This window comes from Ursus arctos, unplaced genomic scaffold, assembly GCF_023065955.2.
Source record: "Ursus arctos isolate Adak ecotype North America unplaced genomic scaffold, UrsArc2.0 scaffold_18, whole genome shotgun sequence".
Lineage (NCBI taxonomy): Eukaryota > Metazoa > Chordata > Mammalia > Carnivora > Ursidae > Ursus > Ursus arctos.
Genome location: NW_026622852.1, coordinates 59111597 through 59133059, shown reverse-complemented (window position 1 = coordinate 59133059; position 21463 = coordinate 59111597). Strand labels below are relative to the sequence as shown.

The window sequence follows — 21463 nt, the reverse complement described above, 5'->3', positions numbered from 1 at the left end:
CCCAGGGCGGTCAGGCCAGACGTGATGGGGTCATTTGTCTCCAGCTCAGTGCTCTGCAGCCAGGGCAAGGCGGAAGGTGCTAGAGATGCTGTGTGCTCACGTGGCAGACACGTGGCAGGGCCCACGACCCAGCTCCCTTGGGGGACAGAGTCTTGGGCTGGAGACCCCCACTCTGGGGTGTCCCCAAGCTCCTGCCGACCTCACTGGGGGTGAAGGTGGTTCTGGCCAGCTGGCTGCTCCCCCAGCCCTAGCCCCAGGTGGGCAGGCTGAGGTCCTGGACTTGGAGCGGCCCCCCGGCCACCCCGGACCGTAGACCTCCGTGTGTGTCCAGCCTGCCTGCTGTCAGGTCCCGCCTGGCGCGCGGCAGCCTTCTTCTTGGACCCACAGCCCTGCCCAGCCCGCCAGTTGAGACCCGCGCCTGTGCCGCTTTCCAGAATGCTGAGTCCAGCTTGAGCCCCGCAGGGAGAGCGCTGGGGTGTGCACCGGGTGGAGCGAGGCTGCCCGCCTTGGTGCTTCTGTGGAGCCCGGGCCAGTTCGCGAGCTCCTCCTGCGGACACAGCTCGCTGCTCTTGCTAATTTGGGGGCTCCTCTTCCCACGTACGTCTGTGGGTTAACCTGCCTGCTCGTTGCTGTTCTGCCCGTGGCCTTGTCTTTGTTTCGTGATCCTGCTCTCTCCCTTCTGTGGTTCTCGTGGCGTTTTCCACGGTGCTGCATCCTTTCATCTCTGAGCATGTCACTTGGACTTTGGAGACGTTTTGGGGGTTGCTCTGCAGTTTGTGGTGTCTGCCACCTCTGCCGCCACTTTGCAGGGCACACCCCCCCCCCCGCACCCCCCGGCTGGTGCCTTCCCCTCGCCCGCCCGGCACCTTTTGGGGCTCCTGTCTGAGCAGTGTCCTGTCAGATTAGGAACCAGAAGTTTCTACTTGTGTCTGAAGACTCTTGCCAGGAAACGTGGAGAAGCTTCTCGCCTGTCCCGGGGGTGCCCCCTCCCAGTGTTCACGCCACCAGCCCTGTCGTCCTCAGGCATCCCCATGCCCCATCCTGGTCACCCAAGCATCACTGGTCCCAGTGGTGGGGAGGGTCCTCTCCCCTTCTGCTCCGCAGGGCCCCTTCTGCTGTTGGGGTGATGGTGTGGGGGGGATGCTCACTGGCAGGACCCTGTGCAGGGCCCTGGGACCCCCACCCACTCAGCAGCCCCTTCCTCACTGGCCCCGGCCCCGTGGCTGCACCAAGGGCTTGCAAGTTCCCCGAGGGCAGGAGGCCCGGGCAGGCCGGGCGTAGGGGGTGAGCTGGACGTGTGGCCGGGCCACACCCTCCTTCAGGGTAGGCATCTCTGCCGCTGTCTAGAGGCTTGTTGACCCTTCCCTTTCACCCAGCTTCTTGGGGCTCTGTGAACGAGGGCCCCCGCTCCGAAATGAACGTGGACGGCTTTGTGCTGATGCAGGCCCCCCTGGGGCAGCCCTGCCCTCCTGCCCCCAACACCTGCTGGTCTCAGGAGCCCAGCACACAAGTGCACGGGACTCTGGCAGGGCCTGGGGTCCCCGTGCCCGCCCCAGGGAGCCCCCGCCCCAGCCATGCTTCCCAGCTGCCAGCATGCAGATGTCCATGGAGGCCCAGGCCTGCAGCGCTTCCTCGGGACAGGGGCTTGTGGGGTCCGGGTGGGGTGGGAGTCACAGCACGTGTGTCTCACTGCTGGAATTGGGTGGCTGGTGAGGGGCTGGGCCCAGGCCTAGACCACGAGGCCATGGAGGGAATGCCTTATAAGCAAGCCGCATATTTGCAGAAAGCATTCATTTAATAGAAGGTCCCAGCATTGGCCTTGCAACACCTGCCACACACAGTCACAAAGGAAGCCCAGCGGCGGGTCATGGATGGCCACCGCTGGGTCCTTCCCTTGCAGAGGAGAACCTGGGCCAGCAGCCCAGGGTGAGTTGTGCTTCTGGTCGGGTGCTAACGGGCGTCGAGCGGCCCATGGAAACGCACCTGCCCTGCCCGACGCCCACAGACACGGGGCCGCAGTCGTTCACATAAACACGGAGGGGAAGGACGTCTCGTTCTTGGCCATGAAGTCCTCGGTCGCAGAAACCCTTGTATGTCGGCGGGATCCCTCGGGGGGTCTCGAGGCAGCCCGCCCCCCTCCACGCACTCCGAGCAGGCCCAGCCTCAGGGTGGGGGGGCTCCAGGCCAGGCAGCTGACTTCCTTGTGTTTACGGCTCCCCTCTCCCATCCGCCGCAGGGTGCTGGAGCGCTCGCCAGCAGGGGAGCCCCTCAGGGCCCGACTCTGGGCCAGACCCTCACAATCGTGTGGCCAAGCACAGCCCCGTGAGCGGGCCATCGGTACACGGCCGTGGAAACACGGCTTCCACGTGAGCTGTGTGTCCGAGTGTGTACGGCTGTCGGGGGTTCGGTTCCCTCCCGTCCCCATGCACCCCTGCCTCCCCCTGCAGCACAGCCATGGGCCCACACGGTCCTCCGTCCACCTCAGCCAGACCCGGTCACGAGTTGCGGTACATTGTGTAGGGACGCGGACTATACAGGTTTGTAAAAACAGGTTAAAAAAGGCCTCCCCGCCCGCGTCTCCTGGTGTCCGGGGGCACGCTCCCCCCTCAGCCGCGGTGAGGGCTGCCGTCCGGGGTGGGCCAGGCCCACGTGGCAGCGGGGGCCGTGCCGGCGTGGCAGGGTCCCGGCAGGCGCGGCGGGGTCCCGGTGCTCCATGCAGCGCAATGCATGCCGACGTGAGGGTGGGGGCCCGTGGGCCCCGGCGGCTGGGCTCCTCGCAGGCCTGGCTCAGAGCTGCGTCTCGTCGCGAGTCTCGGGGTTGCAGGAGGCCAGCCTGTGGCTGCAGCTGCTCTTCTGGCTCTGCGCGCTGCTGGCCACGTGGGCCAGGGGGTCGGAGCGGATGAGGTACCTGCGGGGGCGGCGGGACAGCCCTGGACACTGCCCTCCGCCCAGGCCGGTGCTCGGTGTGGGGCGCGGCGTCTGCTCGCCTGTGGACGTGGTACTTACACGATGTCGTTGGGCTCCAGCCTCGTGTCAGGCGGGGGGTTGATGAGGACGTAGGATAACGTGTTCTGCTGGTCGTTCATCTCGTCTGCAAAGGAGACGGGCCCCGTGGCGGTCACTGCTCAGCCGCCGCCCCCTCCGCTCTGCTGCGCCGGACGAGCCGGGGGCTCTGGCCCAGCCCCAGGATCTCCCTAGCCTTTCCAGACGTCCCGCCTGAACCCCGCAGGGCTGGCCCTGCCTGACGGGGTCCCTGCCGCGGGCCCGGCACGGGCAGGGGTCGGCCACCCACACCCTGGGCAGCCAGCACCTCCAATGTGGCGGCCTCGGGCACACCTGCTGCCCGCAAAGCCCCGCGTGCGCCCGCACACACCCCTGTCCCAGCCCTCCTGCCTCCCCTGGCCGGCCTCCCTCGCCGCTTCCTCGCCCTCTGCTTTGGACATATGTCCTGTTGCCCACAACCTGCTCCATGGCGTCAGCCCACAGGGCCCCCCCAGGCCCCCCAGCCCCCTTCCCAGAGGAGGGACCCTTCGGTTTCCACGGGGACAGCCTGGTCTCTGGTGCATGGCTGGCTGTGGGGACACAGCCCGCAGTGGGGAGAACCGGTTCTGGAGAAGCGGTGGTCCCATCACAGATGTCCTCGTGGCCACGCGCGGGGCTGGCAGAGGCCTTGTGTTCGCTAGCAGAGCAACGAATGGCTCATGACCTCAGTTTACCCATGTGGCAAGGTCTAAAGGCACCTTCTGACCCGGGGCGGCCATCAAGGGGGTGGCCCTCCAGAGGAGCCTAGCCCTGGTGGCCTGTGCCCCAGCCCTCGTCATTTCCTTCTCCCTGCACCGTCCCCTATCAGCAGTACTGTACTGGCCAGGCTGCCGAGAAAGGGACTCTGCAAAGCGGGAGAAGCAGCCAGCTGTCTGGCGAGGCTGGGGGCCGAGCGGTTCGGAGCTGAACCCGCCCCCTGCAGTGACGGGTCGGGCACAGCAGCTTCCTGGGCGGCAGGCGGGGGCACAGGCTGGGCCCTGGGGGACCAGCAGACACGAGCAGACCCTTGGGCGGTCCCTTGGTGCCGGCCTCTGTGTCCACTCCCGGAATGGCTGCCTGGTGACCAGGGCTCTTTCTGCTCTCTTCCCACAACCCGTGTTGGGCCCCTTGGGGGCAGCTGCCAGCCACCGGGCAGGGGGGCTCCATTGGTGACCTTGCAGGGAGGCGCACCTCCTAGCCCCGAGCCCTGCGTGCGTCTCTGGGGTGGGCCTCATGGAGCATACGGGGGTGCTGCGGGTGGAGAAGGAGGTGGGTCTTGTCGACCCCCAATCGCAGGCATCAGCGGAGCGGCCATACTGAGAGATACGCTGGGTCGGGGCACAGAGCATGGGGCTGGTGTTGGGGCCGGAGCCAGCAGCCAGTTCCCCCCAGGGCACACGCGCCACCCTCCGTGGCTGGGCAGCCAGGCACCCAATCTCACTTGCTGACACTTGCCTCGTGGGGCCCTCCCCACCCAGCCTGGGCCCCCACCTCTGCCCCTGAGCTGGACGATCAGGGTCTTCCTGAAGCCAGCGGGGCCTGGGACTGGACTGAGCCAGGCCTGGCTTTGTGCATCTGGGGTGCTGGGCTGCGAGGTGGGCAGGTGGGGGGTGGGGCCCCAGCTGTAGCGCCAGGGCCTGGGGGGTGCTTGGTCATGAGCCGCTGACCTCAGTTTCCCCAGGACAGGTCAGCTTACTGTAACCACTGCACTCTGGGATGGGGAGGGGGCTGACAATGGCTCTCCTGGCAAATGACCGAAGGAGGTGTCACCTGACCCTGCCCCCATCCCTGCACCTCTACTATCCAGGCCTTCCCAGGACCCTGCAGACCAGGTGCTTCCACTCCCCTCCCTGCCCCATGCCCTGGGGTCTGCACTCACCTCCCCCCAGCCCCCCACCTGACCCAGCCTGAGCCACCTCCCTCAAGGGTGACGGCGAGCAGGGGTGAAGGTGACCGCTGCGCTTTCAGGGGGCTGCCTGCGGGATGGTGCCCTCCCCGGGGGGCCTGGCTAATGGGCTTCCCTCTCCTCTGGTTTTCATCTGGCCTCAGGAACTTCCCAACGTCCACATGTGGGGGGCCCTCAGCCCCAGCGGGAAGCAAGGGTGCGGCTGGGCGCAGGGAGGGGGCGACGCAGCCACCCTGTTCATGGAAGCTGCCGGACTTGGATCTGTGCTGGCCCCATGGGTCTTTCGTGAACGCAATCCCGGCTTTCAGGTTAAGGAAAAGCTTAAGAACCCAGGAGAGGCCTTGCCGGTACGGGCCCCGACGGGCCAGCCCCCAACAGCACCCCCGGACTGTGAGCCCCCGAGGTTTTCACTCTGGGGCCTGGGTCTGCCCCAGACGGCTCCTGGCCCAGGAGAACCGTCCCCTCTGGGGTCAGCCCTGGATGGGGGGGCTGCCCCCAGGCGCCGGGGGTGTGAGCTCTGAGCTTTCTCTAGGGCCTCGAGGAGCTCCCAGGGGAGGAAGGGGTCCTGGCAGCAGGACCTGTGGCCTGAATGCTGCTCTGACTTCTGTTGGGGTCTCAGGGCAGATCTGGGGGCTGTGGGGGCATCTGCTTGGAAGAAACCTGAGCCCCGAATGAGAAAGGAGTACGGACAGGCTTTGTCTCAGCTGGAGAGGGAGACCCCCTCTTGAAGCTCCTGCTGGTCCGCCTGACTCACGCGGCCCACAAAGGCCCAGGGCAGAGCCCACCCCAGTTCCCCAGCCGCCGGCCCAGGCCTCACCAGGCTCCACTGTGTGTGTGTGTGTGTGCATGGGTGCATGCAAGCCAGGCTCAGAACCATCCGTCTGGATGCTGCCCTGGAGCTGGGTGGGCTCAGGGTCCCCGGCATCTCGGGTCAGCTGCAGGCCGACAGCCAGCAGTGCTGTCAGGGCAGACACGGACGCGGGGCTGATCCTCAGAACACATGGAGCAGGACTGGGGGAGCCCCGAGAGCTGTGCGGTGGCCGTCAGGCTGCCGGCACAGACCACACGCCTTCCCGGGGTCAGTCCCGTCCTCCACACGCACAGGAGGAGGGTGTCCGGGCCCCGCATGGGGGCGACCTGGGAACACGGGAGCCCCTGCCTGCAGGGACCCTCTCCTGTCTACTGTCCTGTCCGCCTGCCTGGCTGGGGCGGGCCCTGGGCGGCCCGTCGACCACGGTTGGCATGCCCCCTCGTGTGGCAGCCGAAGTCCGCCGGAGCAGAATTACCTTGCAAATATCCCAGGTTTACCCGATTCATGACATCACTGGCTGTTAAATTTGCTACATCCTCTACGGAACACACAGGAAGAGGGACAGACAGAAACAGAGAGAGAGAGAGGTCAGCAAGCAGCGTGCGGCGGCCGGCACAGCGGGCGGGGCAGCCAGCCGCGCGGCAGGCCGTGCACTCGGGGACCGGCAGGGGCCAGCACCAGCCATCTGGGAAGCAAGTCTGTCACCGGCAGCGTGGGCTCCTTCTCTGCCAAGCTCTGGGGAGGGTGGGGGGGTGCAGAGGTTGAGGGAACGTGGGGCAGGTGCCAGCTCTGAGGTCGGCAGGCTGGGATCTACCTGCCGCTCCTGGCATGGGGCCGGATGCACGCCGCCGAGGGGCAGGGACACGGAGGGCGCAGAGGTGAACCCTGCAGCCTCGGCATGGTGGGGGCGTGGCTGGCCCCCAGACTCGAGCCTCTGGTCCCACCTGGAGGGGGGGCGCTAGGGCCCTTGAGCCAGGCAGCATGGCAGGAAGCGGGGTGGGGAGAGCCCGTGCCCGCGGGGGGACAGCCAAGCCCAAGTCACAGGCAGAGTCCCTGAGACGGAACCCGACCCGCCAGAGGCTTGACCCAGTGCCGGTTGTGGGTGCAGACGGGTCGCGGCCGGGAGCCCGGGCTCCCCTTCAGCCCCACGACAGAGGCAGCACCTCCAGAGCCGTGTGAGAAAGAGCGTCACTTCCCCGGGTCTGCCCTTGGTCAAGGTCATGAGCTTTTCCCCAGAATAAGCCCCAGGGAGAAGGGGGCGGCCCAGGTCTGGGGGCGCAGCCACAAAGCAGTAGAAACGGGTGACTGTCTCAGGAGCGGCCTCGGGGCTCGATGTGGCCCCTGGTCCAGCTGCCCCCCGACGTGCCCCGTACGCTCTGGCTGCTGGGAAGGCCAGGGGGCTGTGGGTTCCCCCCGCCACATTCCCGTTCTCCACACGATGCACCCCTGCGTTTCTGATCTGTCCCCACGCGAGGACTGTGTCCTTGGCTTTGGGGGAGCCCTGCCCCGCCCGCCCGGCCCCATGGCCACGGCTCCCGTGACATCCACACGCTGGGCTCAGTCAGCTCAATCTAGTGCTTTGTTTTACAGGTGGGGAAACTGAGGCCCCAGAGCGCTGAGGGTGAGCCCTCCCTGCGGGGCTCCGGGCCAGTTCTGGGGGATCCTCGCTCCAGAGGGGCTCCAACGGGCCTCGCGGGGGTGGCGGGCAGAGCGGAGGCCCTGGGTGGTGGGGGCAGGCGGCGCTGCCCGGGCCCTTACCGTAGCCGGTGGTGGGCAGCCCCAGGTGCTTCATGCGGTTCTTGACCAGCTCGGAGAGCTCCTGCCGCTCGGAGCGCCGGTACAGGCTGAGCCGCTGCTGGCTGGCCCACTCGGCGGCCGCCGCCTTCCCCGCGGGCTTGGGGCCCTTGCGGCTCAGCTTGCGGGCCCACTGCAGGCTCTTGCGCCGCAGCAGCGGGTGCTCGGCTGGGTCCCCGCCAGCCGCGTGCCGGCCGTGGGTGCTGCTGCTGCCGCCGCCGGTGCCCGCCCGTGCGCCCCAGGGCCCCCTCGTTTCCTGCGTGTCCTGGCAGTCCTCCACGCTCACCGAGATCTGGGACTGGCCAAGGCGGGAGGGTGATGGGGAGGGGGACCCCAGGGCCCAGGGGCCTGAGTGCCTCCCTCCTCCAGCCGGGGCCGGGGGGTGCCAGCCCCAAGCCTTCCTCCTGAGCCCCAAACCGCCAGCCTCCAGGTCCGTTGGCCTTTGGTGGGGGGACGAGGGCAGCTCCTTCCACCTCTCTGGGCCCTGTTCCCATGGCTCCCACCTGGGCCCTTCCTGTTCTGATTTTGCCACGGAAGGCCACCCCTTCGCGAGCCTCAATCTCCCCATCTCGGAGAGCGGGGACGGACAGTGCGGTAGACGGGAGTGCCCGTGGCTCAGTGGGGACATGGGACTCCCACCTGGGCAGCACCCCAAGAGGCTGGGGGCATGGGGTCGGGCCAGACCAGTAGGGAGGGGGCCGCAGCGGGACGTGCACAGAGCACATGGGGCCGGAGGAACCTGGTTCCCCAGGGGCCCTCCTGGAGCTGTGCCATGGCTGAGCCATCCTAGGGACACACTCCCTGACCCTGCCATTGCCCAGGGCCCCGTGACCCCCAGGCCTGGGGCGGGGGAGTTCAGGTGGGACTCTGCACCCGTCAGCACAGCTTGATGGGAGGCCCACAGGGCCACTCACCTGGGCTCTGAGGTCGTGGGGCTGCAAAGGAAACCAGGGGCAGCCTGGGTGCCTGTGGGTGACTCCGCCCCCGCCGCAGCCACAGATCCCGCCTGAGCCCCTCGAGGGCTGGGGACCCATGTGGCAGGCTGCCCCCTGTGGCTCTAGCTGGCAGCACAGGGCCCCTCATCCTCGAGCTCCCCGGCCCCACTTGGGGGTCCCAGCCACCCAACCACGTGTGGAGGGCACATGAACCTGACCCCAGAGAGGCCGGACAGCAAAGGCCCGGGTGCCCAGAATGAAACATGGCAGCGGCACGAGTTACACAGGCAGCCTGCGGGCTGCTCGGGCGCGAGCGCGTCCTCCGGAGACCCTGGCCCGAACCTCCGAGGTCGAGAAGACGTGGCACTGGGTCCTGTAGATGCCGATGGGAATCTCGGCGCTGGAGGAGCAGAGCTTCTGGAAGAGCCGGCCGTATGTGCGAATCCACAGGTCCTCCTCCGTGATTTTCATCTAGAGCGAGCGGCGGCCCTGAGCGGGGCCGGCCGCACACAGCCCGACCACGGCGTGCCCGCCCGGCCTCCCCGTCACTCACGGCGCACAGGTAGCCAGAGCCTGGCGTGGTGTCGAGGCCCAGCAGCAGCCTGGTGATGGAGATCATGTAGTCCTTCACGAAGGACTGGCCAGAGAGGGAGGCCGCAGTGAGGCGGGGGCACCCGGGGACAGGCCGGGTCCCCTCACACGCCCGCCGGGCGCCCGCAGCCTCCCACTGGGAAGCCCGGCTGGCCTCGGAGATCGGAGGCCCAGAGGCTGCCGGGAGCGGAGCCCAGGGCAGTGCCTTCCTGGGAGGAAAAGGGCCGGGGACGCGAGGGGCGGACCCAGGGAGGGACACTCAGAACCGGGCTGTCGGCTGGAGGTGGGGAGGAGACTGGGGCTCCCACTGCGTCCCCCGCCCCCGCCCCCCGCCCCCGCTGACCTGGTAGAGCAGCGTGTCCAACATGCTGATGCTGAAGACGCGGCCGGCGGCAAACGGCAGGCGGAACATGAAGGCCAGGTTGGAGCCGTTCTCCCGTTCCCTCTGCAGGAAAGCGGGACTCAGGCGGGAGCGCGCGCCGCGGCGGCCCACGCGGTGCAGGGCGTGCGAGCACCAGCCGACGGCCGGCCTCGGGCCCCAGCACCTGGCTCGTGTCCCCGCCCAGACGCACTCGAGCCCAGAGCTCAGGAATGGGGGTCTGCCCCCCCGAGCCGGGCGTGGGACCCGCACAGTCCCGTGGCACCGGGCGTGGGACCCGCACAGTCCCGTGGCACCGGGCGTGGGACCCGCACAGTCCCGTGGCACCCCATGCTTGCTTCAATGCGCCGCTCTCGCCATCCCAAAATTCGAGAACATCTCAGTGGTTTTATCCTTGAGCTTGTGTTTTTAAGTGAAGTCGGACGGGATGGTGGAGCCCGGGGACACAGAAGCCATGGCAACGCGTGTGCTGTCCCTGCCTCCCTGTTCCCCCGAGGCGTGCACGGTGCTCCGTGAGCACCGAGCTCCAGGGACCTGGAAGTTTCCTGCAGCTGCAGGAATAAGTCACCACAGCCCTGCAGCGGGAACACAGCCCCACCCTCGCAAGGCTCCGCACTCGGAAGCCCAACGTGGATTTCACGGGGTGGGATCAAGGCTCCGGCCGGGCCGCGCTCCTTCTGGCGGCGCAAGGCGACAGTCCTTTCTTCCTGTTTTGTTTGTGGAAGCTGACCACGTCCCTCCGCTCCTGGCTCACTCCTGCCCCACAGTTAGCAGCGCATCTGCTGACCTCTGACCCTCCGCCTCCCTGCTGGCAGGTCCCCGGTGAGGATGCTGGGCCCTGCGGGACCCTCTCCGGTCTACATGGTCCCTTGACTGTGCACCGCACTCCGTCCGGGCCCTGGTGAGTCGGATGTGGACGTCTTCGGGGCCATTGTCCTCAGCGCCCTGGTTCGTCTGCTACTGACGGCTGGGAGGCGCCCCCTTCTCGCGGGACCAGACTTGCTTCAAAGGCAGAAGGCAGACAAAGGACACAGAAGGCCCGGGGGCCACCTGGTGCCCTTTCCCGCCCGAGGGCGGCAGGGTGTGGGCATCGGGGCGCGAAGCCGTGAGGCGGGTTTTGGCGGCGGCGCCCCGTCCGGTGAACTGAGACGTGTCCGGATGCGGCACACGCTGCGCGGCTCCGCAGACCCCAGCCCGGTGGGCGCGTCTGCGTGCGGGTCTCCGGTGCGCGGTGGACCCCGCGAGTCCTTGCAAAGGGCGCTTTCCTTCCCTGAGCGGCACCGGCGAACCGAGGAGGAAGCGGACTGCGGAGGCTGCGGACGGCGGGGGAGGCATGGCGCTTGGGCAGCTTTAACAGGACTCCCCGGCGTTTCGAACACGGGGCCCACGTTCTCGGGCTGCAGGAGACCCTGCAGATTCTGTGCCTGGCGCTGGAAGGACCCGAGGGCTTTGTTCAGAGCCCCAGCGCGCCGGTGACGGCGAGGCTCGGGAACAGGTGTGCGTGAGTCCCTCCTGCCGGCAGAGCCTGGGCTGGAGGCCGGACTGGACGGGCAGCCCCGCGGGGGGACAAGCAGCCAGAACACGGTGGGGGGGTCTGCACAGCGAGGTCCCACCTTCCCCGGCCATCCTTCTGCCGGGTCCTCTCTCTACACGGCTCTGTGGCCGGCGGATGCCATGGCAACTTGGGTCACCATTTCAAAACACGTGTTCATCATCTCAATGTTCCTTGAGGTGGAAAACACACATGCTTTTATAAAAATAAACTGCCATTAATTCTTTCAGGGAATGAGCCCAGCTGCTCCTGTGGGGGGACGTCGTGGCTGGGCCATCTGTCCAAGCCGTCGGGAGCCAGGGCGTGCCTGGGTGGCAGAGACCCACGGGGGACCCCAGGGCAAGTCAGAAGACAAGGCCCCCGTGGCCTCCAAGCCCGGGACCCGCGGGGGGCGGTGGGACGCTGGCTCCGAGCATCTCTGAGGGCGGGTGCACCCCACAGCTCTGCGGCCCTCCCTCTCCGCCGCCCGGGGCCCCGCCTGGGGCCCCCAGCCCACGTCTGTCCCGAGGAGCCCGAGCTGCTCCTTGAGGCAGCGTCCTGTGGTTGCACGCGCTGGCGTCCTCCCTTCTGTGCGGGCCCTGACCACGGAGCCACACGTCAGGGTTCACTGTCCTGAGCTGGGCGGCGGGTGCGCCTGCTACAGGAAGTGATGCTGCACAGTAAGGGGGGGTCCTCGGGGGACGTCGGCCACAGAAGGCGGGGGAGCGGGGGCGCGGCCTGCCTCGAAGCCCGGCTCCTCCAACAGGCGGCGCGGGAGGCCGCTGAGGGACTGCGTGTCCGCGGGGAAGCTGGAGTGAGGGCCGGGACCAGCCGCTTGGAAGATTCCCAGACCCCCAGACTCCTGCTCACGTCCGAGCAGCAGCCCCAGCGTTTGGACTCGGAACCCGGCGCGCTCCAGTCATGCTCCAGTCATTCCGAGGAAGGACGCTCAGTCCACAGGCTGCTGCCCGGGGTCAAAGGGGCCGGCAGAACCCCCTGCAGGGAGGGCCGGGCCGGGTGCCCGACGTCCCTCTGCCGCTGCGCCGAGCAGGAGCTCCTCTGTCTCCGAGGGCCTGGAGGCCACCTGTCCGGCTTCTACTTGTCCCTCTGGCAAGCGGAGCGCCAGGATCCCCACTGGCCTCTTGACCCCCCGCTGGGCGGGACGCACTTCCACACCCCCCCCCCCCCGGGGCCAGGGCGAAGCTCCCGCGTTTGTCCCCTCTGTCCGGTGTGGATGGCCCGGCCTGGCTTGGGTGCACGGCAGCTCCAGGGTCAGCGCCGATGCCACTGAGGCTGCCGTCTGCTCCCTGGGGAGGCCGGCCGTCTGCTCCCTGGGGCACGGGGCTCACAGGACGTGCTTGCTGCCGCCAGCCTTCTTTTCGGCAGCTCACCCGCTCCCCGGTCTCGCCCCCGCCCCAGCACACGCCCCGCCCCTCGCCGTGGAGTGGTGCTGCCAGTGGCCTGAGCAGGGGCGACGTCACCAGGGCCCGTGTCCCCGGTCCCTATGCCCCGGAGCTCCGCACCAATGCCAGCAGACGCCCTTCCTGGAGCCCCCAGGACCCAATGGTGGATCCCCACTCTGCACCCCTTCACTGTGTGACCCCAAGCGATCTCCTCCCCTGTCTGACCCCCAGTCCTTTGTGTGCACCCACCAGAAGGTTGAGACGGGTCACGATTCAGGTTTGGGCATAATGCCTGAGGCGCGGGAAGTGGGTAGTTAGTGTCCCCGAAGCTGGTATTTATGGACACGGCAGGCAGCTCCGCCCCAGGCACGGCCAGGCCTGGACCCGGCCATCAGGGGGACCGTGTCTGCCTCTGGCCAGTGCCCCTAAAGGCTCCGGGTGACATAGGAGCCTCATGCGGGAGCTGAGTCCCCATCTCCGACCCCCTCTGGCCAGAGGGGAGCAGGCGCCTTGGCCTCCCGTGGCCCCTGAGCCTCAAGAGCCCCCTGGCCCATTCCCTTCAAGCTCCGGACCCTGACAGCTCGGCACGTCGGGCAGGGGGAGGTCGGGTGCAACTGCTCACCTTTTCCAGCTTGGAAAGAGCCAGAGAGTAGCTGTCCTTTGCACGGAACTGCATGAACCGCATGTTGGAAGGGTGGGTGAGCTCCGTGGTGATGCTCAAGCTGGGGAAGAGCCTGCAGGGCAGCGGGGGCTCAGGGCGGGTCCCCCGATCACGGACGGGGCGGCGGGGGCTCAGGGCGGGTCCCCCGATCACGGACGGGGCAGCGGGGGCTCAGGGCGGGTCCCCCGATCACGGACGGGGCAGCGGGGGCTCAGGGCGGGTCCCCCGATCACGGACGGGGCAGCGGGGGCTCAGGGCGGGTCCCCCGATCACGGACGGGGCAACCGGGGCTCAGGGCGGGTCCCCCGATCACGGACGGGGCAGCGGGGGCTCAGGGCAGGTCCCCCGATCACGGACGGGGCAGCGGGGGCTCAGGGCGGGTCCCCCGATCACGGACGGGGCAACCGGGGCTCAGGGCGGGTCCCCCGATCACGGACGGGGCAGCGGGGGCTCAGGGCGGGTCCCCCGATCACGGACGGGGCAGCGGGGGCTCAGGGCGGGTCCCCCGATCACGGACGGGGCACCGGGGGCTCAGGGCAGGATCCCCCGATCACGGATGGGGGAGGAAGGGCTCAGGGCGGGTCCCCTGGTAATGGATTAGGGGGCTCAGGGTGGGGTCCCATGGTCACAGATATTGGGGGTGCTTGGGGCAGGGTGCCCTGGTCGTGGATGTCAGGGGGCTCAGGGTGGGCTCCCCGATGGCTGGGGGGCTGCTTGGGACCCAGCCTGGTCCTGCTGCGTCTGCCCTGGGTGCGAGCCCCTGGCTCACCGGAACATGGTCTGCACGTTGACGATGGTCTTGGCGTCTGCCATGTAGTCCTCCTCCGCACTCATCGTGCTCTCCTTGTCCACCACGACCAGGTTGTCCGCGTAGATAATGCCGCACTGCAGCAAGCTGTCCAGGCTGCGGGCGGCAAGCGGGTGCAGGGGTCGCCGACGGCCAGCTCGGGGGTCCCGGGAGCTCCCTCTGGGTGCACCTTGCCCTCCCCCCGACCTCCTGGCCTCCCCACGCTCGGGGAGAGAGAGACTCTGGAGGAGGGGCGGGGCGGGGAGGGGCCTTCTGCTAAGCCGCCGTGGGCTCGGTGGGGAGAAGGCGAGGCGGCCCGGCCCCTTACTTGTCCACGGAGCCCTCCATGTAGTAGACCATGGGGAAGCAGCAGATGGCCTCCAGGAAGTGGTGGTCCGGCCTGTGGGGAGAGCAGGTCCTGGGGGTGCCCGTCCTGCTCTGCCACTCGCCCCCTGTGCCCAGCTTGGGCCCTGCCCTGGGTGAGCAGGGCTGGGTGGAGCAGGGGTCCCCCAGGACCGTGGCACATCAGACCCGGGTGGCCTTTAGAGACCCATGGGGCGGTTCTTTATTTTGCCTGAGGGAGAACCATGGCCTGACGAGGGGGGCTTGACCAAGTGAGACCCTGGGCTCTGAGGGCGGTGGGGGCTCGCCCAGGTGGGACCCTGGGCTCTGGGGGTGGGAGGGGGCTCGCCCAGGTGGGACCCTGGGCTCTGGGGGTGGTGGGGGCTCGCCCAGGTGGGACCCTGGGCTCTGGGGGTGGTGGGGGCTCTCCAGGTGGGACCCTGGGCTCTGGGGGTGGGAGGGGGCTCGCCCAGGTGGGACCCTGGGCTCTGGGGGGTGGGGGCTCGCCAGGTGGGACCCTGGGCTCTGGGGGTGGTGGGGGCTCGCCCAGGTGGGACCCTGGGCTCTGGGGGTGGGAGGGGGCTCGCCCAGGTGGGACCCTGGGCTCTGGGGGGTGGGGGCTCGCCAGGTGGGACCCTGGGCTCTGGGGGTGGTGGGGGCTCGCCCAGGTGGGACCCTGGGCTCTGGGGGTGGGAGGGGGCTCGCCCAGGTGGGACCCTGGGCTCTGGGGGGTGGGGGCTCGCCAGGTGGGACCCTGGGCTCTGGCGGTTGAGGTGCTGGGGCCAGCTGTCAGTCACAGTGTGGGGAACAGGAGAAACCGTGAGAGAGGAAGAGAGGGTAGGGTGCTCCCGAGGACCGGGGGCCTGGGCACAGAGCAGGCGAGGAGCCGGGGTGTCTGCGAGCGGGGCCTCACCTGTTGTCCAGCAGCAGCACGATGGGGTTGAGCTCCTTGCGGGGTCGGTAGTAGGCGCGCAGGGGCACGATGAAGTTGTACAGCCCGTTGCCCGCCGTCTCCGCCGAGACGATGATCAGTCTGTTCTTGAAGCCGTAGGCCTTGGCGTCTTCGTAGCTGTTGTGCTTGCAGCCCTGCCGAGAGCCGGGGTCGACCGTTAACCTTGGAAATGGAACCGCCAGCTATTCTACCAGCCAAAACTGGGCTCGCCGGCAAGAAGAGAGAATTACGATCGGGAGCAAGCCGGGGCCAGTTCGGACAAGGGATGAGTCGGGAGGGGCTCTTCTAAACTAAGGTCCACCGGGGGCGGGTGTGCTGGCCTCCCACTGGCTGCCCCGCGGCTGGCCAGTCTCCTCCCGCGGGGTCTGCGCTTGATGGCGGGTGGGAGGAGCTCCCCCGTCTCCGTGGGGTTTCCCTTTATTGACTTTCACACGAAGTTGGCCACCGTGGCGACGCTGGCTCCCCGGGGGCCCCTCACTGAAGGGCGCCCGCAGGCATGTGGTCGCCAGTTGCTGGCCCTGGTCCCTTCACGGCCTGCGGCAGCCCCATAGGAACCACAGGCCCCAGCAGACCCGTCCACCCCGCATTCGGCGGCTCCACGTCAGACCGCCGCGGGGCAGAGTGGCGAGCGGGGGCTGCGGTGGGGGACGGCCACGTCAGGGAGGGGAGGGAGGTGCCGTGCGAGCCTGTGTCTTAGCAGATGCAGAAAGGAGATCCGTGCCGTGCGTGTCGTATGTGTGTGTGTGCGTGTGCGTGTGTGTTCCAGCTCTGTCCGCTAAGGCCCAGATGCAGTGACACCCCAGGAGCCGTGAGCGCACCCCATGCCCAGAACGTGGTGTCTTCAACACCATGTTGCACCGAGAGAGCAGCAGGGCTCCCTGCAGAAATGGTTCCTGGACTGGAGCAGGGCAGGTGCACGACGGGGCGGGGCGCCGTAGAAGTGTTCCAGGGACGACAGGGACACGGCCCGCCCCAGCCAGCCTGAAGGGCTTCCCCTTGCCAGACGGGAAAGTCCGAGCCTCAAAATCGGTAACGATCGGCCACGAATGGCAATACCACAGGAGTAAGAGTGGTTATAAGCCCTGAACCAAAGAGGAATCTGAGCCTACGTGTGAACGGGCAGATGCAGAGGGAAACGTGCTTCCTCACGGCAGGACACCAACAAACCGAAACAAAAGTAATCTGGGACGAGACCCCCAGCTCTCCCACCACATCTCCCCACAAAAGACTCACTAACCACAAAGGCAAAAACGGAGGAACCTGGGTGAGCCACGTGTGCCACGTGACCCACATGAGCACCCCAAGGGATGTGGCACACGGATGTCGCGTGCCTCCAAGTATACGTGTCACATTCGGAGATCGGGCCCCAGGCGCACATGTGGAGTCTTCTCACGAGTGAGCTCATGCCCCCCCCCCCAGGCAGGTGCCACCGAAGCACCGTCCACGCCTCCAGATGCCAGGGCCGAGAGCCGAGCAAGACAGGGATGGGACAGCTACGTGCAGTGTGCGGCGTGGACCTGTCCTGACGGGGAACCCGCTGTGTGCAGGGCACTGAGGGCTGCGGGACAAGGGGCGCGCTCTGAGCGGCCGGTGGACCGGACGGGGAGCTGAGTGCCTCCTTGCTCCCGTGAAGCAGGCAGGGGTGTGGGGAAGGGGGCTCCACCTGCTGTCAGGTGGTCTGGGAAAAACGCGCCTCTGAAACGGACGCACGTCTACGGAGGACGAGAGCAAATGCAGTGAGTCTGGGCAAAGGCCCAGGATTTCTTTCTTTTAGCTTTTCCAGAAACTTGCAGTTACCTCGAAACGCAAGTCACGCAGCGCGCAGGGGCGCCACCCACCTTGTCCAGCCGCAGGCAGCAGAACGGGGCCTTCACAGGCAGAAGGTGGCACAGGGTGGGGGAGCTGCCGATGTAGGGCGAGTTGGGCGGGTAGCCCTTCACGTACCTGGCGTGGGAGACAGGAGCCCACCTGTCCGCCCTGCTGGGCCCCTGCAGCTCCGCCCCAGCCCGCCTGCCCCCCACCCAGCCCGCCTGCCCCCCCACCCAGCCCTGGTCCCGGGCCCCAGAGCGCCGCAGGGCTGTTCCCCTGGCGGCCACACGGAGGCGCCAGACCCCGCGGACTGAGTGTGGCGGAAGGAGGGCTCTGAGGTGAGAATCACGCATCACGCACACACACGCACTACACACATGTGGACACACACACGAGCTTACACGGGGCCTGGAATCACGGCCATAGCCCCAGGGTCGCGTCCTCCCTGAAGCCCCCAGCACCCCAGCCAGTGGGCAGACCCCGGCCCTCGGCCCCTCTCTGCTGGCTGCTCGGGGCTGGGCTGGTCTCCCCAGCAGCACCCAGGGCACCCCACACGGGGGCGGCCACAGCCCGGCCCAAGCAGCAGCGCGGGAAGCGGACGGCCTTCTGCTCTGTCTCCAGTTGGCTTAAGGGACACGGCCTCAGCGGCCAGCCACACCCCCTGCCCCGGGTGTCCAGCAGCCCCGGGCAGCCCCCTGGATCTCAGACCAGTCCCGCTTTAAGGCCCATCTGCTTCATCTGGGAGCCATACGGAGGCCGGGAGCAGAGGGGGCAGTGACCACAGCCTCGCTGGGGGAGCCCGGGCACCTGGCCATGGTGTTGGTATCAGGGGGCCGCCTGTATGTCCCAGCCAAGGCCAAGTGGCCAGACACAGGCCAGGGCAGGAGGAGGGCTCCAGATGGCCAGGGGTCTCCAGGCCTGGATGGTGCCTCATAAAGGGCTCCCCTGTCTGTGACCTCCACAGACAACGCTCAGAGGACCGCCAGCCCTGCTGAGCAGGCCGGGCGCCGCGGTGTGGCGGCCCAGGGTGCGAGGCGGAGGGGGGACGAGGGGGCAGGCGGCTTTCACATCTGTGCGGAGTCCCCAGAAGATTCCATTTGCCGAACACGGTCTCCCGTGAAACCCACGGGGATATTTCCCTCCCCACGCGCTGGCCACAGCCCACAGGCCTGTCTCTGTCCCCCCCACCCGCCATCGAAAGCTTTTGTCCTGGCACACGGCACTCACTCCACCACAGACAGCCCCTCATCGTCCGACGGCGTCATCTCGTCCTCCGACGGGTCACTCAGCAGGTCGCAGGGCAGCAGGGCTGAGCTGTCCGCCAGCTCCAGGACGGGTGCGATGCTGGGCCGCCGGCTGCCCGAGCCGTTCTCTGTGGGCAGCGCGAGCTTGCCGCCCCCGCTGCCCCCGCCACTCTGTGCCGGCAGGCACTCTGTGTTCTGGAGGTCCATGGCCACTGTCCCTGGAACAGAGCAGCTGACCTCAGCTGGCGGCTCCTCCCCAGGCTCTCCCGGGGGCGGCTGGTTGCCGGATCGCAGGCGGGACCCCCGGCGCGGGGCACCCCCTCCCCCAGGCACCAAGACACCAGTGCCCACGAGGGCGCTGCAGGAAGGTGGGGACAGATGGGGACCCGGAGACGCAGGGGCGCCCATGCCGCGCCTCACCCACGGAGGCCACGATGCTGTGCATGGGCAGGCGGGAGGACCCGTCGTACAGACCCTGCCCCGAGAAGCCCTTCTTCTCCTGCTTCTCCTCCTGCTTGACGATGAAGGCGGAGTTCTCCTCCTTGGTGACGTTGATGTAGAAGCAGGTGTCCGAGGCCGCCAGGCTGTGCCGGGGCCCCGGGTTCAGCAGGATGCTCTTGTCGTCCCCGCGCTTCAGCCCGATGAGGCACACGCCGTACCTGCGCGGGCGCGGCCTCAGGGGCTGTTGGCGGCCACGTGGCGAGCAGACCCGCTTCCCCAGCCCCCGCCCTCCCGCCGGGGCGCGTACTTTTTGTGCGCGTGGAAGGCGGCGTAGGTGAAGCTCTTGCCCTCGTACTCGCGGAAGAACTTGCTGTCCCCCATGCGCACGTGGTACACCTCGTTGCCCGAGCAGCGGCCGTACATGCGCTGCCACTGCTCCGGGGACTCCTGGCCTTCCCTGCACAGGCGGCCGCGGCGTCACGGGGGGGGGGGGGGGCGGAGGGACGCCGGGTGGGGCGGCCCTGCGCAGCTGAGCCTCGGGGGTGGCCTGCGGGCTCTCGACCCCTGCCCGGTCCCTGCCCGGGCTGCACGAGCCGCCGAGGACCTGCACCTGGGGACCCCCGGCCTGGTCTCCAGGAGAAAAGACAGCCTCCAGCGCTGTGCGGGTCCCCCCAGCCCGGTTGCGGCGAATCAGACGCACCTTCTCCCCCAAACCCAGGGCTCTCCCGGCACCACCCTGGCCGCTCCCTGCCCCACCCCCCGCACTCACTGGCCACGGGACGTGTGCACCAGCAGCGTGATGAGCGTGGACGTGGCGGGACAGATGCAGTTGAGGGCCAGCATGGCGTACTTGCACTCCTCCTCACACACCACGTGGTCTGCGGCGGGAGGGGCCGGGTGGCCGCCCAGGCCTCGCTGCCCCCAGAGCAGGCGCCCCCCGCCCAGCGCCCTCCCCGTGGGCTCCGCGCCCCACGCCTGCTGAGCGCACTCAGCTGTGTCCCCCGCTAGGCCTCCGCGAGCTGGCGGGTGCTCCAGCCCTTCCTCCGCCCCAGCTGGCAAAGGGCCACTCACCTGGGGGCACACCCACGGGCGCCACGTACCTGCAAACTTGACGTGGAACTTGTTCTCGGGCTTGAGAATCTGGACGTAGAGGGGGCAGTTGGGCGCGAAGTCCTTCACGGCCCAGGCACGCAGGATGGTCTGGTGGTCCTGGGGGGAGGCGGGGTCAGTGCTGGGGGGCGGCAGCAGGGTCCTCCTGCTCTGGCCCGGGGCTGGGGGCCGGCGCACTCACCGCCGCCGTGCGGTCCACTTCGTTGCGGCTGCTGAGGATAAAGCAGGCCTCCCCGTTGTCCATCCTGCAAAGCACCAGGGCTGAGCGCTGCCTGGACCGGCCACGCTCCCATCTCAGACGTCAGGGGCTCAGGGCAGAGGCTGGAAGGGGTGGGCCCGTCGAGACCCCACCTCGATCTGAGCTCATGACCTGGCATCAGGACACTGACCAGCTCGTGGGGGACCCATTCTCTATGACCTCATTAAGCCAGGGCTGGGCTGGGGTACAGAATGGGGGGGAGCGTGTGGTGGCAGAGAGGCTGGACACTGCCCACTTGCCGGCCTGTCCCTCCCAAGGTCTGGGGACCTGGATGACCTGTTCTGCTCTCCTCTCCCACCCTTGAGAGCCTCTTGGCTGCAGGGGCACCGAGGAACGACTCACACCCCAGAGCAGGGAGGCCTGGTCCCTCCTGTCCACCCTAGCTCATCGCTTGTCCCTGCCAGACCTCTGCCTCTCCCAGCCCCTTGGCCTGGAGCTGGGTGCTGGGTCACAGGAGAGGCTGGGCCCCCTGAGCCCCGCCACCTCCAAGCTGGATTCCTTTCTGAAACGTTACAGGTGGGACAGTGGGACCCAGGGCTCAAGAGGTGGGCACCCCGGCTGTCCAGTCTCCTGCTTCCCCTTGGCCTGTACAACCCACATTCCATCACAAAGGAAGAGCCGAGATCCCTGGAATGAAGGTGTGATGAGGGGGTCTCCTGGCATATCCCAGAACAGGCACGGGCACATTCTGGAAAGTTCCATCTAACAACTTAGTCTTCTTACCTCAAGTCACTCTGTCAGCAAGTCTTTAAAAGAAACCTTGCCCACAGCCCAGGTCTTGGCTCCACCTGGAGCCACTCCTGGACCTGACGCATCTCCCAGATGCCAGAGCAGTGGGGGATGGGAGTTGTGGCAGGCTGACCCCGGGGCACGGGAGGACGGGGGGCTGGGCACGCCCTGGTGCTCTGACGCAGTGTCAGCGTGGGGCCTGGCTGGCCCCGGGCGGGCAGCGGGCACAGAGCCAGAGCTGCCGGCCGCCCCGCTGACCCTCCCACCCTCGGACCCCGCCCAGACAGGCTCAGGGCCCCCCCCACCGCCGGGCTGGCGCTCACTTGGCTCGCATGAGGTCCTGGTCCTTGAGCGCGGAGCCCTGGAGGTAGATGACCCGCTGGGACCACAGGGGGATCTGCAGGACCCTGCGGACCTGGATGTCCATCTCGGTAGGACACAGGATGACCACGTAATAGTCCTGCAGGGGGCCCGGGCTCAGTCCGGCCACGTCACCCCCAGGCCCCGTGTCCGCGCGGGGGGGGGGGGCGGGAGGGCGGGGCGGACCCCCCGTGGTGCGCCTCACCTGGAGCCGGGGGTGCGCGTAAAACTCGTTCAGGAAGTCCATGAGGAGGTCGATCTTGAGGGAGCTGACGCACAAGATCACGTGCTTCTCCGTCTGCGCCCGGTGGCGGCTGTAGTTGCCCCCCGACTTCTGACGCTCCATCCACAGGTAGACCAGCTCCTCGAACTGCCGGGGAGAGCGGCTGCGTCCCAGG

General features: G+C 68.1%; 1 protein-coding gene across 6 annotated transcripts in view; it reads right to left on the bottom strand.

The window, feature by feature from the left end:
* Nucleotides 1–1774: 1774 nt before the first annotated feature.
* Nucleotides 1775–21463, bottom strand: part of KCNT1 (potassium sodium-activated channel subfamily T member 1) — a 53735-nt gene continuing 34046 nt past the window's right edge. For 2 of the 6 annotated variants that reach the window (XM_048223451.2, XM_048223449.2), the window contains 21 exons: nt 21271–21435; nt 21029–21165; nt 19899–19962; nt 19708–19816; nt 19377–19485; nt 18915–19064; nt 18587–18825; nt 18150–18384; nt 16952–17057; nt 15075–15247; nt 14148–14219; nt 13802–13936; nt 12994–13105; nt 9402–9503; nt 9021–9104; nt 8810–8938; nt 8447–8467; nt 7497–7830; nt 6214–6276; nt 3007–3091; nt 1775–2908 (listed from right to left, as the gene is read on the bottom strand). In XM_048223451.2, the coding sequence (XP_048079408.1) occupies nt 2788–2908; nt 3007–3091; nt 6214–6276; nt 7497–7830; nt 8447–8467; nt 8810–8938; nt 9021–9104; nt 9402–9503; nt 12994–13105; nt 13802–13936; nt 14148–14219; nt 15075–15247; nt 16952–17057; nt 18150–18384; nt 18587–18825; nt 18915–19064; nt 19377–19485; nt 19708–19816; nt 19899–19962; nt 21029–21165; nt 21271–21435 (2745 nt within the window). In that variant the 3' untranslated portion in view covers nt 1775–2787. Of the gene's footprint in view, nt 2909–3006; nt 3092–6213; nt 6277–7496; nt 8468–8809; nt 8939–9020; nt 9105–9401; nt 9504–12993; nt 13106–13801; nt 13937–14147; nt 14220–15074; nt 15248–16951; nt 17058–18149; nt 18385–18586; nt 18826–18914; nt 19065–19376; nt 19486–19707; nt 19817–19898; nt 19963–21028; nt 21166–21270; nt 21436–21463 lie in introns of those variants that run through there. The other 4 variants (XM_057313835.1, XM_048223450.2, XM_048223446.2 and 1 more) reach the window with 3 other exon arrangements.